The sequence below is a fragment of the Micropterus dolomieu genome, linkage group LG08 (assembly GCF_021292245.1).
Source record: "Micropterus dolomieu isolate WLL.071019.BEF.003 ecotype Adirondacks linkage group LG08, ASM2129224v1, whole genome shotgun sequence".
In the NCBI taxonomy this organism is placed as follows: Eukaryota; Metazoa; Chordata; class Actinopteri; order Centrarchiformes; family Centrarchidae; genus Micropterus; species Micropterus dolomieu.
This window is the reverse complement of record NC_060157.1, coordinates 12733347-12748696: the sequence shown is the minus strand read 5'-3', so window position 1 is coordinate 12748696 and position 15350 is coordinate 12733347. Positions and strand designations below refer to the sequence as shown.

Here is a 15350-nt window from a genome sequence, read left to right as displayed (position 1 = left end):
GAATGCAATGAGTCAAACAACACAGAACATACTAAAAACATTTGGCTTCCTGGATGCATTCAGCCTCAATTTGAACCCACACTAGAGTCTTAAGCCATCGGTAAACATTTTTTTCATTTCAATGAAAAAAGCACACTTCCAAAGTCGGTCATTTCCCATTTTCAAAAGCCAGAAAAGCAGAAACATTCTTCTGGCACTAGCCAAGTTGAAAAAGACATTACTCTGCATGTATATTGTCAAGCAATGTGTGTGCTTTGCTTTGTGCATATATTTACTTGTATGTACATGTGGATTGGACGCAATAAGGTCACTGAGGATACAGGTTCCTCCCTTGTTCGAGGGTTTTTAAGAGTAGCCATTAAAAGTATGATGACCATAACAGCTGTGATTGGCCCAGTCTCTCCTATGCTCCTATGTCTTATCTAACTTTGATGAATGACAATTTTGAACGGGGCAGAAATCAGCAAACTCAGAAGAGTAGGTATTACCTCGATGCTGTTGATGAGCTCCAGGTAGCGCAGGTCTCTGATTCTAATGAAGGCCTGAAAATGGGAAAAGATGAGAAATCATTTAGTGGATGGCCTCTCTGAACGTGATGTTTTGTGTTTCCTTTTGCAATACCAGCTTCTTAAAAATCCTATCCTAAAGATATAATTTTAACATTGTTTGCGTTTGTATTTGGCTGCCTGGATGTACATGATGTAAACTGGTGGTGATTGCAGATGATATGAAACCTAAGAGTAAGACGAAGCTACTGTCACCACATTTGGAGGAGTAACTGCTATTTGTACATTTTTATGAAATTAGCAAAATAATCAGACTGTTGTGTGTGTGTCTAACTGGCCTTCTTGGCTGTGTCAAAGTCAAGTCCCTCAAGGGCCTCTGTGGCTAAATCCCTCCAGTCACTGTCGGTCACACCAAGACAGGCGATCTGGTAGGCCTCCTTAAACATCTTCCTCTCCAGGTACTGGTACATGGGCGCTGACTGGGCAGACCAACAAAATCAAAAAGCATTACAAACATTACATTGTGCAAACAGCTGCAAATAAAATCCATATATAAGAAGAGGACCACCAATTATATCTTTATTACATTCTTGTCTTAATAACTGATTTTAATAACTGATTTTTGTTTTTGTAGTACAAATACTGTGATATTTAAGTTGTACCGCCCATGGGCAATTTTGTGCTATCATTTCTACATTATGACCGCGTGGGACACAGTCATTACCTCCAGACTAGGACCAGTTGACAACATGCTACACACCTGAGGCACCTCCACAGCAGACATGGAGTAGACGTGAAGACAGAAGATCTTAGAGCCGTTGTAGCCGACCATAAAGCCTTGCATCTTCTGCTGGTGCACAGGAAAGTTGCTAGCCTTGATATTGAGGTAGCCGTTGCCAGAGAAGCACAGCATGTCCTCGCACTGGGTGTTCCAGGCCACACTGTTAGCATTTGGCTCCTACAGAGAGAGCATAAGATAGGGGGTACATAAAGGAGGGCAGCTGGAAAATAAGGTCTTGAGGTGACTGTGGAACACAGATGAGGCAGGAGTACAGGAGTAAAATGTCAGACATACAAAATATACATTCACATAAGTATTTTATTCCATCCCACTGCATCTCTGAAATTTGTTTTAAAATCCGCTGAGTTAGGTTCTTCTACCATACCCTTAACCCACTGCCTGCTGACCTGAAAAAGCAATTCTTTACTGTTGATGTCGTAGACCAGGAGAGTGTTGTGCTCATCCACCACGGCCAGTTTATTGCGGGAAGCGCTCATGTCCAGGCAGCGCACCGACGTTGACAGCTTCAGCAGTGTGATGGGAAACGGATTGTCAACAAATATCTTCAGGATCTATATCACAGAAGAAGTCCAGCATCACAACATCAGTACATTGCAATACAGCATCAATACGAATGCTAGTTAAATCCAGTTATATACATAAAAATGCATTTATCATATACAATAAATGTTGATGTCAACAGTATACTCACAGCTCCATTCTTTAACCCTACTAGCAGGCCCTCTCTGCCTGGCGGACCACCAATCACTTTGATGTAGCGAATTAGAGACTCCATCACCCATTCTTTTTCCCTGACACTGGTGAAGGACATGCACTGCAGCCTCTTTTCCTGCACAAGAGCATCATGGGAAAGGTGAGACCACAGTTACATATAACACATGAAACAGCGACTGGTTCAGCTGGACCAAATGTTCCTGTTTTTTATTATTTCACACTATGTTAAAAACAGAGTAAAAGTTTTTTTAAAAAGTGATTAAAAAGATGAGAGAAAGTTTGCAGCCCTGATCTCCTCAGACAGTTCATTCCACAGTCTCTGAAGTACAAAGGCTCAATCACCTTTCAGTATAAATCAGGACCTAGGAACAACCGGGAGTGACGCATCTGAGGACCTCAGGGAGCTGGAATGGACATAAGGCACTAAAGGATCTGCTAAATAACTTGGGCCTAAGCCTCTCAGGGCTTTGTAGTTAATCAATAGTAACTTGAAGGCAAGTGGTAGCCAGTGTGGGGAAGCCAGGTTGCTTAGTCAGAGTCAAAGGTTTTGATGAGCTGGAGACAGGAGAGGGATTTTTTTTTTTAACTTTTTCCAAGAGAGCAGGGAATTAGAGTAATCTAACTGACTAGTTATAAAGGCATGATTTCAGATTTTTGGCAGAGAGAGATGGTCTGATCCTTGAAATGTTTCTGAGAGGATGAAAGCAGGATTGAAGCATTGATTTAACATGTTTGTCTAAGCTGAGGTTTTGATCAAAAATGACACCAAGATTTCTGTAATGCTGAGTTATTGAATGGGACAGTGAACCGAGACTGTTTGATACATGCGTATTTGATTTTTGACCTACGATAATTATCTCTGTCAACATTTAGCTGCAGGAAATTGTGACAAATTGTGACTTGTGGGTGAAGTAAGTTTAGTAGGTTGACAGTGCTCTGATTTGCAGGGTCACTGCACTTAGGTAGCTCAGAGTTCTTAATCTCACCCTTTACATTATTTAAAAATACTTATAGATGTCTAACAAATCTTAACACACTGTTCTTGTAAACACTGCAAAGTGTGGCTCAACGTCAGAAAGCAGTGCTATAAAGATAATCAATGATTTGATTTGATGTAGACATATACATATGCCCATATGTGCACAGCCCATTTATATGGTCTAAAAGCTGTCTGAGGCATGAAACATGAATATGCCTGTTAGAGAGATCTGAAGCACCTCTGTCACAGACAGATTTAAAGAGAAATAACCTCAGTGGCTGCTCCTCCTCCCTACCAGCCTCTGTCAAACACATACAACAGAGAGACAAGAGGCAGAAAGGAACCCCCGAGGGACACCCACTGGTTCAGCAGACTGTGGTCCTTCCCCTTCATTCAACTTCTTACTTTATCCAGTTTGAAGAGGGTTGAGAAGAGGAGAGAGACAGAGCCTGCAGAGCACATGGACAGCTGGGGCCTTTTGCAAACAAGACAGAAACATCTGGGAAACCAGCAATTTCATGAAATTATTTTCTCTGGGCTGTTTGGGCTAGTGTTGAATGGAACACTGATTCACTCTGCTTCCATCATGTTAATAGTGCTCAAACGTCTATATGGCCTCTGTCAAGTGTGCATTAGTCTAATTTACAAAGAAGAAGAATGGCACTGCAGGTCATAAGAGTTTAGTCTGAGAAGCATGACTGAAGGAAAACTGTTTGTCTTATTATATGAGGAGTGTTTTGGATGCTTTTTTTTTATGAGCATTTCGCGGCACAATAACTATGGAACTCTGTCTCTTCTGACCTGACACAGGATGATATGCTGGGAGCAGACCACCAGCAAGTTGCATTCAAACTTCCTGCAAATTTTCTCCTTGATGCGGTAGTGCATGTCTGAGGAGTCATCTGAATAGAGCTCATAGATGAGGATCTTCTCAGGCAGCTGGATAGCAAGGCGGTTTCTGTAGATGGCGATCTTCTTCACCAGTTCCCGACACTTGATCCTCACTAGGGAAAGAAGGAAATGAAGGGAGAGAGTGGGCATGTGAGAAGGGTGAAGAAAGATGAATTATCACGCATCCTGTTGAATGGGTCTTCTCAGGGCAGGTTGTTACAATCCCAGCTATTGCTGTCATGCCGCTCTTCTCTTTATGTGTTTTTGATAAAAATGGGCTGACACCTTTCCTTTATAAAAACAGATTCCAGACTGCCAACACATTACAAAATAGTAATCTTGTTGATTTAAAAAGTACAGTATATTCCTATTAATGTTTAAAGTTCAGTCATTTGGAGTGGCATCACAATAGGTCCTCTATGAAACTCAATATCCTGTTGCTAAAGCAGAAGTGCACCTTTTTGTTCAGTGATGAGGTGCTGGACAATGACATCAGTCATGCTGTCTCTATAAGCATAGCGATCCTTGTAGAGGCCGTGAACTGTGCTGAAGATAAGTTGGTAGCATGCAATGGTCCCATCCTGGCAGCCCAACACCTAGATAAGAGATAACAATGTAGCAGTGCATCCTATTAACACCTCTAAGAAAAGACTGTGAGAGTGGGAAAATGTTCCTGTTGTTAAAGCATCTACACAGTAGAACTGAGAGAATTTGCCAGCAACCAATTCTCTCTTGTATGCCTCATCACTTTCAGCTAAATATGGCAAAAGGAAAAGCTGCTAAGGTGTTAGTGTAAAATAAAATGACTTGTGTATCTGTGTAGTCGCTGTGCTATCAAATCAACAAAATGAATCAAATGGAGACTGGTACAGGAGTGACTTTTATCAGTGTTTTACATTACATTTCCCTGCTTTTTCTCTCACACACTATTATTTAAGGGTAGGTCTAACTTCTCTAGATATATGGCTGCACAAGCTGTGCTGACCCACCACAAAGTTGGAGTCAGGCTTAACCCGGCACGTCCACACCCAGGCATTCTGCTCTCCAATGGCACCTAGCCGCACACCATCTTTAGTGTAGAGGGAGGCCTGTTTATCAGAGCCGCCCATGACAATATATTCGCCCTTGGTGAAGTAGCTGACGCAACAAGGGTCATAGGTAAGAGTCCTGTCTTTTCCAATCTGAGGGAGACAAAGAGAGAAATGGACATAAAAAAAAAAATAGAATAAAACAAGTATTTCTGATATTTATTGCCCATGGGCCTGGGCCAACACTTTCTAATGTCTGGGCTGAAACACATCAAAGTTCATAGTACATTCAACCATCCCTCTGAGTGAAAAGATAGGCAAAAGCGTTTCTCCGGTTTAAAAAGCCTCTATTGTATTAGTGTTCAAAGTCCATTTGCACAACTTCATATTAGTTTCCCAACTCTGTGCATCTGTTTCTCCTCACTCTGGAAAAAAGCTGCCCGACAATCCATAGTTATTTTCTTTTATTGCAAACAATTCCTGGTGCTGTAATCAAACCAGGGTGTTCACTTAAATAGATAAATAGGCTGACGACAATATATAAGCCCAAGGCCTAACGGCAGAGTAATGAACAGCGCATATTTGTCTATGATTACAGTACTGCCCACAGGGAATTTAGGAGGAAGGAGGGACAGCGAGGGGGCCATTAAGGCATAGCAGGATCACTTCCAATGTACTGTTATTGTTTCAATAGACCCTGACAGTCTGATTATAACAGGAAACACAGGTCTTAAACTCAGTATTTGCAATACTATATATTTTGGACAGATAAACAGACTCAAGTAATACCTTATTGCTATAGCAAGTGACAGCACATTCGGTGAGATTAAAGTGTTTCAAAGTATTATTAGTCTTCTGGTATTTCCCACTGCCTACATTCAGTCACCTTTATGCCCTTTTAAACAGTTTGAGGTGGCAGAGGAGAAAGGTTTGATTTATTAGAACATACTGCATGAGAAAGACTCAGTAAATATGTATGTATGTATGTATGTATGTATGTATGTACATAACATGTAAACTGCAAAGTCACTGTTGGTTGTACTTAGGCATACTATATGGTAATTTGGGATTCAGTATTTTCGTTACATAGACCTGTGATATTGCTTACCTGCTTTCCACTGAGCTGATAGAAGGACAGCTTCTGACCCCAGTCTGCCACAGCCAGAATGTCATTGTGTTCATCCCTGTGAAAATACGAAAAAATACTTTCCTGTCAATATACTGTACTGACAGGACTTTGGTTGTTTAGGTAATGATAACAGTGATAATGAAAGCAGAGAGGCCACCTAAGGGATGTTTGTTAAAGCCCTTTCCTCCAACAATGAAACGCTTTTAGCTTGACTATATTTTGGTGCTCAACAATTGTAATTGACAGAGGATTGTATCTATTTTTGTTTTACTTTATTATTGTCATATACAGTAAACCTAATGTATTGCATCTATGCATCTAAGTGTGCAAGACACTGAATCCCTGCAGCTCAAGAGAAACTATTCCCTGGCAGATTAACCAATCCTATTCAAGAAAGCAACTCAATGATAATAAATCTGGTGTGTCTTATCTTTGTCCCTCCTCTTGCAAATTTGTATCTTCCAGACTGCCCTTTTCTTTCCAATAAGATATTCTGTCATCCTGTGCAGTGGCTAGAGCTGACCTCCTGGCTTTGGCCGTAGGGGGCATCATAGAGCAGAGACAGCTGCTCCAGGGTATCAATCCTCTCCCTCAAAAAAACAGTTCCACCACTGACTGGTTGACCACCGCCACCTGCTGGTCCCACATAAGCTATTAATTTTAAATGCAATGAACTCTCATTCGCACATCAGTGCTTGTGCCGACGTGTCTGGTGTGTGTGCAAGTGTGAGGCATTAAAATGTAATAAATTGGTGAAGATAAGATACCATTTTATTTTTTCTACAATCTTGTGCTGCAATAATTAATAAAGACTAACTTAGAGGGGTTCCAGGCTATGGACCAGATAGGAGATGAGGAGCCTCCTGGACGCTCTATCTTGACCTTCTCCTCTCCATTCTTGTTCCGAATGCTCACCACTCCATTCATCATGCCAAGGGCAAGGTACTGGCCATCGTTTGTCCACCTTCAATCAAAAAAACCCGTCAACATGTGTCACATTACAGTGTGTCAATGTTGTAGACAGTTATAACTACAGACATCACTTACCCACAACATGTTATTTTGCTGCTCACTTTGTGTTTGTTCACAGATTTTTGCTCTGGGGACCACAGACCTGAAAATGCAAAGGTTACAAAGATATCCAGTGCCGCATCTCTCCTTCTAAAGTATTTATAGGTTCATAGAATAGTAATAAAGTCCATAATAGACTCAAACTCATGGTGCACTCACCAAAGTCACCAGAAGAGCAGGAGGCAAGTTGGTGAGTGACAGGGTTGTAGGCAACACATAGGATAGAGTCATTGTGACTACAGAAAAAAACAGAAAAGTCGTGAAGATATACACACTGCAGAGGATGCCTTTATACTAAAGTAATGAGCAAAAGTCACACTTACGTATATTTTAAAATACCCTCCAGTTTTGACGTCCAGATTATGATGCTTTTGTCTGCTGACCCTGAGGCAAACCTTTTACCTGCAGAAGAACGCATTAGTTAGTAAGATAACAATGATGACTGATACAGGAAAATGTAGTTTACAAATGGAAAGACAGCTGAGTACCATCTTTAGCATAGGCCACACAGTATACTATGTCTTTGTGTCCTTTTAAAGGCTGAATAATAGATCCATCTGCTGTGTCATAAACCTGCAAAAAAAACACAATAAATTAAATGTAAAAATAATGTACGTAAACTTTAAAGTGACTTGGTCAAAGAAAACAAGAATGCCTTACCAGGACACGAAGTCCTGCAGCAATGATGAGCTGGCTGCCATCTGGCTTGAAGGCAAGGTCATAAACACTGAAAAAGAGAATAGTGAAATGGTTACTGAATTAAATGACTGATTAATCAATAAACAACATTTTTTAATGATCCGTTCATTGTGAAAGTAATTTATTAAAGAAATATGCCAAACATTCATTGCTTCTCAAATTTGAGGATTTGCTGTTTTTGGTAGATGCTTTTATAACTGTAAAAGCAGCAGAGCAATAGAAAGCATGCTGACAGGAAACATCACCAACTGGCATGGGATGTGCATGGCCCAGGACAGGAGGGCTCTGCAGCGGGTGATTAAAACTGCTCAGAAGATCATTGATACACATCTACCGAGCATCTGTGATATTGGTGAAGTGCCTGCACAGAGCCCAAAGGATACTAAAGGACAGTATCCTATCCACCCAGCCAAAGCCTGTTCACCCTGTTGCCATCTGGCAAGAGATACAGAAGTATCTGCTGTTGCACTGCCAGACTGCAGAGCAGCTTCTTCCACCCAGGCTATGAGACTCTTAAATTCAAGTTCATCCTCGGCACATGCAAAAAAATTTTATTTCTGTATATTATTTTATATTTTTTGCACAAAACGGTATCTGAATTTACAACCCTGTTGTAATATGACAAATAAATGTACTTTGTAGCATAAGAAAAATAAAATCCTAGTATTACATATCCACTTTCTTATTTTTTTCCCGAACATTCAGCCTAAAAGTAAAAGCAGAAAGTAAGTCTGAAAGCTCCGGAAAAACCCAACCAGTAAGATGACCATAATTACTAACATGATATTTTTTAACAATAAAAAATAAAATACGTCTACTATACGTTAACGTTAGTTAACTATAACGTTAGTTGTAGCCCTATCAATAAAGTAACTTAAATACTTTGTGAAAACTATAAAACATTCACCGATAAAGCAAATAAAGTTATATATTGATGTGTAATCTCGGATTGACAGAGGAATAAATACATAACTTCTTAAATTAAAATGTCAGTCACAGCAAGCAATGATTTGTAACGTTAGCCACGACAGTTAGCTAGCTAAACATTAACGTTAGCTCCGACCTAACGTGCTACAACAGAAATGTGACATGCTTCACTGTTGACAGGACAAACAGTTTTAATGGCATCTTAGATGCAAGAAATATACACCAGCTTTAGTATCGCTATCATTTATGAACGTTAATGGAATTACTGTGGGGCAAACGCTAGCTAAGGTAACTTAGCTGGCTAACAGTAGTTTACATAGCAACCACCGTTGCTAACCCCCTAGCGTTACGTTCCAGTATCGGAACCAGGTTGACAACGGAAACCTAAACATCCAGACACTCACCATTGTTCACGAATTGTTTCTTTCCATGCTAGAACGGCTCTCATTTCCACCTGTTTTAAAAGCTAATCGGACAGATGGGTTTTTTATCAACAGGTTGTTGTTGCTTGTTCTGTCGTTTTTTCATACTAAGCTCTGTTTTCATGATTCTGTCGTACTGCGCAGACTCGGATCTGCTCGCTACTTCCTGCGTGCTTGGTGCTTCCACTCCGGTGTTGACATCAGAAAGTACTCGGGGGGGACGAGTACAGACATCAATCCCCACAATTGTCTTACGCGCCTGTAAGGAAGGAATGATTTAACCAGTCTTCATGTATGTCATGCAAACCTTTGATTAAGTCTAGTTAAGTTATATTAACACTTTTGTGCTTTTCTGCTTATTACGTTACCGTCTGCTGTTCAATATCACCCATAATGTTCTGACACTTGCCTACTTTATGCGATACTGTACAATGGAGGGATGTCATGTATGTATTGTAAATTGTAGATAAAGATGCCACAGACCAGGAATGGCTGCTGATGTGGGAGTAAAAGGTCAGCTGCTGGAAAATGATTTCAGGGCTGACACCACCACTTCAGATTCCACAACTGTCTTAACCGGGCTCAGGAATAACAACACCCATCTCAAAATGCACTCTGCTAGCTGTGATATCCAGCTGGAGACCAGTGGAGACATAAATAACCAAAGTCGCAAGGAGGATGTTTCCTGTCACACTTCCACAATGCCCCATGGCTGGATCAGAGAGGTGAGGCAGAGGAAAGCGGGCAAGACAGCAGGCAAACTGGACATCTACATTACAAGGTGACTCAGTGTTTTCTTGTAATCATCTCTGTATGTAATCATACTATGTAATCATCATGACTAAAGTGCATTGCAGATTCAGTTAGATCAGTGTCTAATTGATCTTTCTGTTGTTTAAGTCCACAAGGGCGGAAGTTCCGGTCAAGAGCATCCCTGCACACATTCCTCCTAAAAGATGGAGAAGGGAACTTAGACATAAACCTTTTCGATTTCACTGCATCCAAAGGCGATGTCGTCACAATTCCCTCCCAAGTGAAACAGAGCAGAAGAAAGAAAAAACATGCAGCTGGACAGCAGGAGCAAACAACAGAAACTGTACTGGATTCACCACTAACCAAGGGGATCACACGTGTATTAGAAGTGTGTAGTGACAAAACTGATGACAAACCTTCAACCACAGTGGATGGCGTCAAACTGCAGAAGAGCCCCCAGAGGGTGGGTCTGCTGAGAGAGAAGCTACTCAGACTGGCTCCTTCCAGTAACCAACAAAACTATTTTATTGTTCACAAGGAAGATCAGGCAGCAGACTCGCAGCCTTCTCACACGAGTCTGAATGTTGAAGCTGCCACCGAGAGTGCGAACGAAAGTGAAGATGAACGAGGTGAAGATGAGATACAGATTCACGGCGAAGGTGACAACGAGCCTAATTCTGAACTGGATGCTAATGCTGACGGTCACTGGGATGTGGAAGAGGTGTTGTTACCTGACATCACTGGTGGGAGCTGCACACCAGTGAGCAATTCCCAGAATAGTAAGTATGACATATGCTGTCAGACAGCTTGTAATAGCAGCTGTTAAAGTTAGTTTTCTCGGGATCTACTGTTTTTTAAAAACTTTTTAATTTTGATTTTGGCATATTATACAGTGCAGTACAATTTCACAGTTGTCAGATTTTCTTCTTTCAGTTTAAGCTAATCATATTTTTCAAGTTATAAATACATAACAAATCAAAGAAGCCAATTAGGCTACATTAAGTAACACAAAGAACCTAAAAAAATAGGCTTGATGAGCCTTAGTGCATATGTGATTTGTTTGTTTGAAATAGAGTTCCTATGGTTTTTGAATCCACACACTATATGCAACAGGATCAGGTTTCAAGTAGTAACTTAAATGGTAACAAGCAGTGTATTTCTTTAAGGGCATCAAACACATAAATGATGATTTAGTGGTGGAGAGATATTGGGTTTTCAATTGCTGATGCCAATATCAAAGCAAAGAAAAGTCATGTATAATTCTCAGAATTTTTCCATTCAGAGACAATCTAATATATATGGTCATCTTAGCCAGCAACGTGTTGTTTTAGGTGGAATTTTATTAATTAATGAAATAGAAGAATATATTAAACAAAAACAAAAAATTCCCCGAGCACAGCAACAACAATGAGGTGCTGGTAGATAGCAGGATAAGTCTATGAAAAATCAAAAAACAAACGTGATTAGTGACTAGTTTAAGCAAGAGCTGGGACCAGTTTGTCGGAAGTGACATCATTCAACTGAATTATTTTCTACAGTATAACAATATATCCTTTATTTGTAAGGTGTTTGGGTTCATGCATAGAAATATTTGACATGTTTATAGTTTACTTATATACCCTGATTTCTAATTTGCAAATCTATATGTGTATTATGTGTCATAAGAAATGTGTTCTATGGTTTATATACATAAATCTTCCATGTCTGCCTAGAGTCCAAGAGCATGGAGGACAAACGAAAAACCAGCCCTTATTTCAGCAGGAAACCCCTCCAGGATGGTAAAGTTAAAATGTTTAATTTAATACAAGAAGCAGAGAAAGCCTGTGTGTGTGTATATTAAGTATACCTCAACATTTATGAAATTGAGTGTGGCTTAACGACACATATACACTGTCTGTAAACAGGCCTTAGCCCACCCAGGAGGAAAGCCTTCAAGAAGTGGACACCCCCTCGCTCTCCCTACAACCTCGTACAGGAGACACTTTTCCATGACCCCTGGAAGCTCCTGGTGGCCACCATTTTTCTGAATAAAACCAGTGGTAAGATCTAACATACACATACACACATTGCATTGTAACAGTATTGTACCAATAAGTGCTTAAGACTAGCATTACTTTCTTTCTTTTTTCCCCCTTTTTTATACACTACTCCAGGCAAGATGGCCATACCAGTACTGTGGCAGTTCTTTGAGCGTTACCCATCTGCAGAGGTGACCCGTGAGGCTGACTGGAAGCCCATGTCCGAACTTATGAAGCCACTTGGCCTGTATGAGCTTAGAGCCAAAATACTCATCCGGTTCTCAGGTGAATGTGCTTGTCCACTACATGCAGTATGTTTGTGCACAGCATTATTGCAGTGTTAATGTGTGGTCACAATAGATTTGTTTGGTTTTAGAATCAGTGGGCAGAAAAATTTCCCAATGTATTATTTTTACTTCTGTGTAGATGAATATCTGACTAAACAGTGGCGTTACCCCATCGAGCTGCATGGTATTGGGAAGTATGGCAACGACTCCTACAGGATCTTCTGTGTGGGAGAATGGAGACAGGTGAGTGTAATCCCAACTCTTTTACTTTCAGTGGATTACATCCATTTTGTAATGATAATTAATGCCAAATCTGATATTTTATTGGTATTTTTGATATCAAAGGTGACACCTGAAGATCACATGTTAAACAAATACCACGCCTGGCTGTGGGAGAATCATGAAACGCTCGGAATCTGAAACACAAAGTATGAGGAACTGAAAGGAAGGCCAGTTGTGGCACGGACGTAAAATCAGTCAAATCACAAAAACACTGCAGTTTCATCTAACAATGTTAGTATTTTAATGAACTTGCAATGTTAAACCTGAATTGTTTTAAAATTAAACAGTGACATTCTGAACATATCATTGTTAGCCTTTCTGTAAAATGTTTGACTGAATGTGTAATAAAATGTTTTAAGTGGTTTAAAAGTTTAAATGATTCATGAGTGCATCATTCAGTCAATCTTCTGGTTTTCTTGTGTCATTAGACCTCTGACTGTATCTGGTTAGTCCATTGTCACCGGCTAATAATCTTTCCTTTTGAGTGCACAGATGCATGACCCTACACTCCACGCAGCAGCTTTCTTTTGGTAAGGGGGCGTAACGTGATTCCCAAGGCAACTGTTGCCACCGCACAACACTGGGCGAATGCATAGGCATGTCATGGTTTAATCTCTAACTAGCACCAGGACATTAATTACCTATATTAACATTTGGAGTTGTGTTATGATTTTCTGTCAATAGAATAGCAACTTTAAGAATTAGATAAATAGTGCAGGATTTCAACACTTTGGAAAGTTTCATTCCACACAACGGCTGGACTTCTCTGGTGGGCATACAGAACTACAGAATGAAACTACGTAAGAAGACAGTTTTGTTATCTCTGTGTGTTTTATATTTTTGGTGTTACTAGCAAACATGTTAAACATGTGCTGTGATTCTATTTATCTGTATTACCGCAGCAGCCATCTCTATACCTTCCACATCAGTGTGTATTGCTCAAGATACAACTCCTGTCCGGCAGAGTCGCAGCCTGGTGGTCACTCCCATGACATTTCCCATCATCTCAGACTCCGCTCGGCTATGGACAAGCAATCAGGTGAGCAAAGATTACCTGACACTTCTTTTGCTGTCTGACTGTTCTCCTGTCTCTTAAGAAGATGCTTTGAGGTATAAAAAAACAAATACCTACATAAATTATTATTTTTTATTTATTTATTAATACTAATATTATTTTATTGATATTTGTATTATTACCACTACCATTATTATTATTTTACATCTCTATGTGGAACTTGCATTGTGCTACTGTGTGTTCTCTTTCCTCCTGCTCTCTCTCAACCCAACCGGTCGAGGCAGTTGGCCCAGTCTAGTTTCTGCTTGAGTTTTTTTTTCCTGTTAAAGGGGAATTTCATTGAATAAATCTGCTCCCTAGAGTATTCCAAGACTGAACCCTTTGCATCCACCTTTGGTCCATAAACGCACCGTCAGTCTGGAGACGCCAGCTGTTCACCACCACAACCACCAGAGGACACTTATCTTGCAAAGGAGAGAGTATTACAGGTAAGAGCATTTGACCAATGCCTCGCTGTAACAGATTTTATTTATTGAGAATTACTGATGCCATTGTCGTCTTTGGAGGTCAAAGTCTCTGACTTGTAGTTGGTTGACTTGTTAGGTATCATCAAGTGTGGCGAAAACCCTTTTATGGAACCAGCAGTGAGAGAGAAGAGTACAGGTAAAATTATGAATGCTTTCACTTCACCTCCTGTACTGATGAGTCTTTCCTCCTAAATGGGGCTTGCATTACATACATTGTATGTACACTTCTTAACGTTCATTGGTGTCAAAGAAAAGTTGTTCTCTTTCCTGTAGGAAAGAGCTCCGAGAGCAGTTGAAGAGACAAATACAGGAGAAATGTGTAGCACTGAAGCTGCAGCTGGCCAGTAAAGTGAAGGAAGCAGATTATTTACGAGAAGTGGACCGCCTTGCCCTGTCCAGTGAAAGAGAGCAAAGGATCCAGCACAGCAAAGCAATGACATCTTACAGAGACGAGAACAAGAGGGTACAGTCCCACCCATACATTATGTATCCACTGCTAATGCTTTTGTGGTTAAGGCCCTTATGGTTGTATCCTGAAAATGCTTAAACATGCTGGCTGCTCTCAGGTTACAACAATTTAGGGAGTGTTTGAGGTGTTTCACTTGTCTCTGCTGTGTGTGTGTGTGTGTGTGCAGCTAATGGAGCAGTCCTGGAGGGACAGAGCACTAACACGCTCTCAGGAGGCCCTGAAGGAGAGAGAGCTACTGTGCCTCAACCCCATTAACTGGAGTGGAACACTGAAATAGGTTGAACCTTAACACCCAGAGTAAAAACCTCAGACTCAGGCTGAAACTGAAAAGCAAACCAAATTAAGCTTCATCTTTCTTCTGAATACATATGAATGTTGATGTATTTGCAATCTTGGGGGGGGGGGGGGGGGTTTCCATGGAATCTCCTTCCTCATCAAAAGCTGGTGCCTGCTTTACCCACAATGTAACTCAACCACATTTGAGTATGTTAGGCTAGTAGCAGCTATTACAGCCAGCCCCCCACCCCAGATTTGTTTATTTACAAACTTGTAGTCTTCAGCCCCAAACATTAAAAAATAAAAATCCGGTTTCATGCAGTTCCCTCTAGAGCTTTATACAACTTTTTCCACATATGAAGTAGTACACCCCCAAGACCTGCAAAAAGATCAGAAAAATCAGTGGAGTTACCCTTTAAGGGTTTATCCAGGTCACCAGTAATTTATGATGCAACATTTTACACAATTGTAGAAACAAATTTTCCACATGTTGTTTATGTAAAGAGCAGAGGAAACTTGACAAAATGAAATTTAAAAGAATCTAATGAAAAACAT

At 40.4% G+C, this 15350-nt stretch overlaps 3 protein-coding genes across 4 annotated transcripts in view; 2 read left to right on the top strand and 1 right to left on the bottom strand.

The window, feature by feature from the left end:
• Positions 1–9312, bottom strand: part of ift122 (intraflagellar transport 122 homolog (Chlamydomonas)) — a 23617-nt gene extending 14305 nt beyond the window's left edge. The window contains exons 1-16 of the mRNA XM_046055917.1: positions 9151–9312; positions 7781–7847; positions 7609–7693; positions 7444–7522; positions 7280–7356; positions 7097–7163; positions 6867–7013; positions 6029–6104; positions 4882–5073; positions 4350–4488; positions 3803–4005; positions 2000–2137; positions 1695–1859; positions 1267–1464; positions 845–985; positions 489–542 (exon numbers count right to left, since the gene is read on the bottom strand). Coding sequence (XP_045911873.1) covers positions 489–542; positions 845–985; positions 1267–1464; positions 1695–1859; positions 2000–2137; positions 3803–4005; positions 4350–4488; positions 4882–5073; positions 6029–6104; positions 6867–7013; positions 7097–7163; positions 7280–7356; positions 7444–7522; positions 7609–7693; positions 7781–7847; positions 9151–9194 — 1872 coding nt within the window. The 5' untranslated portion in view covers positions 9195–9312. The remainder of the gene's footprint in view (positions 1–488; positions 543–844; positions 986–1266; positions 1465–1694; positions 1860–1999; positions 2138–3802; positions 4006–4349; positions 4489–4881; positions 5074–6028; positions 6105–6866; positions 7014–7096; positions 7164–7279; positions 7357–7443; positions 7523–7608; positions 7694–7780; positions 7848–9150) is intronic.
• On the top strand, positions 9132–12884 carry mbd4 (methyl-CpG binding domain protein 4). 2 transcript variants are annotated; one of them, XM_046055913.1, is made up of 8 exons: positions 9132–9429; positions 9635–9949; positions 10069–10700; positions 11634–11699; positions 11826–11960; positions 12075–12224; positions 12366–12469; positions 12572–12884. In XM_046055913.1, exons 2-8 carry the CDS (start codon positions 9657–9659, stop codon positions 12644–12646), a joined length of 1455 nt encoding a protein of 484 aa, XP_045911869.1. In that variant the 5' UTR covers positions 9132–9429; positions 9635–9656; the 3' UTR covers positions 12647–12884. The 2 variants fall into 2 exon arrangements, with proteins under 2 accessions (XP_045911869.1, XP_045911868.1); XM_046055912.1 differs by having other exon boundaries at positions 9132–9460.
• A 49-nt stretch (positions 12885–12933) lies between these two features.
• LOC123974900 lies at positions 12934–15349 on the top strand. Its single transcript, XM_046055916.1, has 6 exons — positions 12934–13308; positions 13411–13547; positions 13884–14011; positions 14127–14186; positions 14324–14513; positions 14686–15349. Exons 1-6 carry the CDS (start codon positions 13299–13301, stop codon positions 14794–14796), a joined length of 636 nt encoding a protein of 211 aa, XP_045911872.1. The 5' UTR covers positions 12934–13298; the 3' UTR covers positions 14797–15349.
• Position 15350: the final 1 nt, after the last annotated feature.

Coding starts and splice junctions, on each gene's coding strand:
- mbd4 (XM_046055913.1), top strand. CDS start 9,657: ATGGCTGCTGATGTGGGAGTAAAAGGTCAGCTGCTGGAAAATGATTTC. Junction 11,700..11,825: donor CAGGAAACCCCTCCAGGATG/GTAAAGTTAAAA, acceptor GTCTGTAAACAG/GCCTTAGCCCACCCAGGAGG. Junction 12,470..12,571: donor GTGTGGGAGAATGGAGACAG/GTGAGTGTAATC, acceptor TTGATATCAAAG/GTGACACCTGAAGATCACAT.
- LOC123974900 (XM_046055916.1), top strand. Junction 14,012..14,126: donor CAAAGGAGAGAGTATTACAG/GTAAGAGCATTT, acceptor TTGACTTGTTAG/GTATCATCAAGTGTGGCGAA. Junction 14,514..14,685: donor ACAGAGACGAGAACAAGAGG/GTACAGTCCCAC, acceptor GTGTGTGTGCAG/CTAATGGAGCAGTCCTGGAG.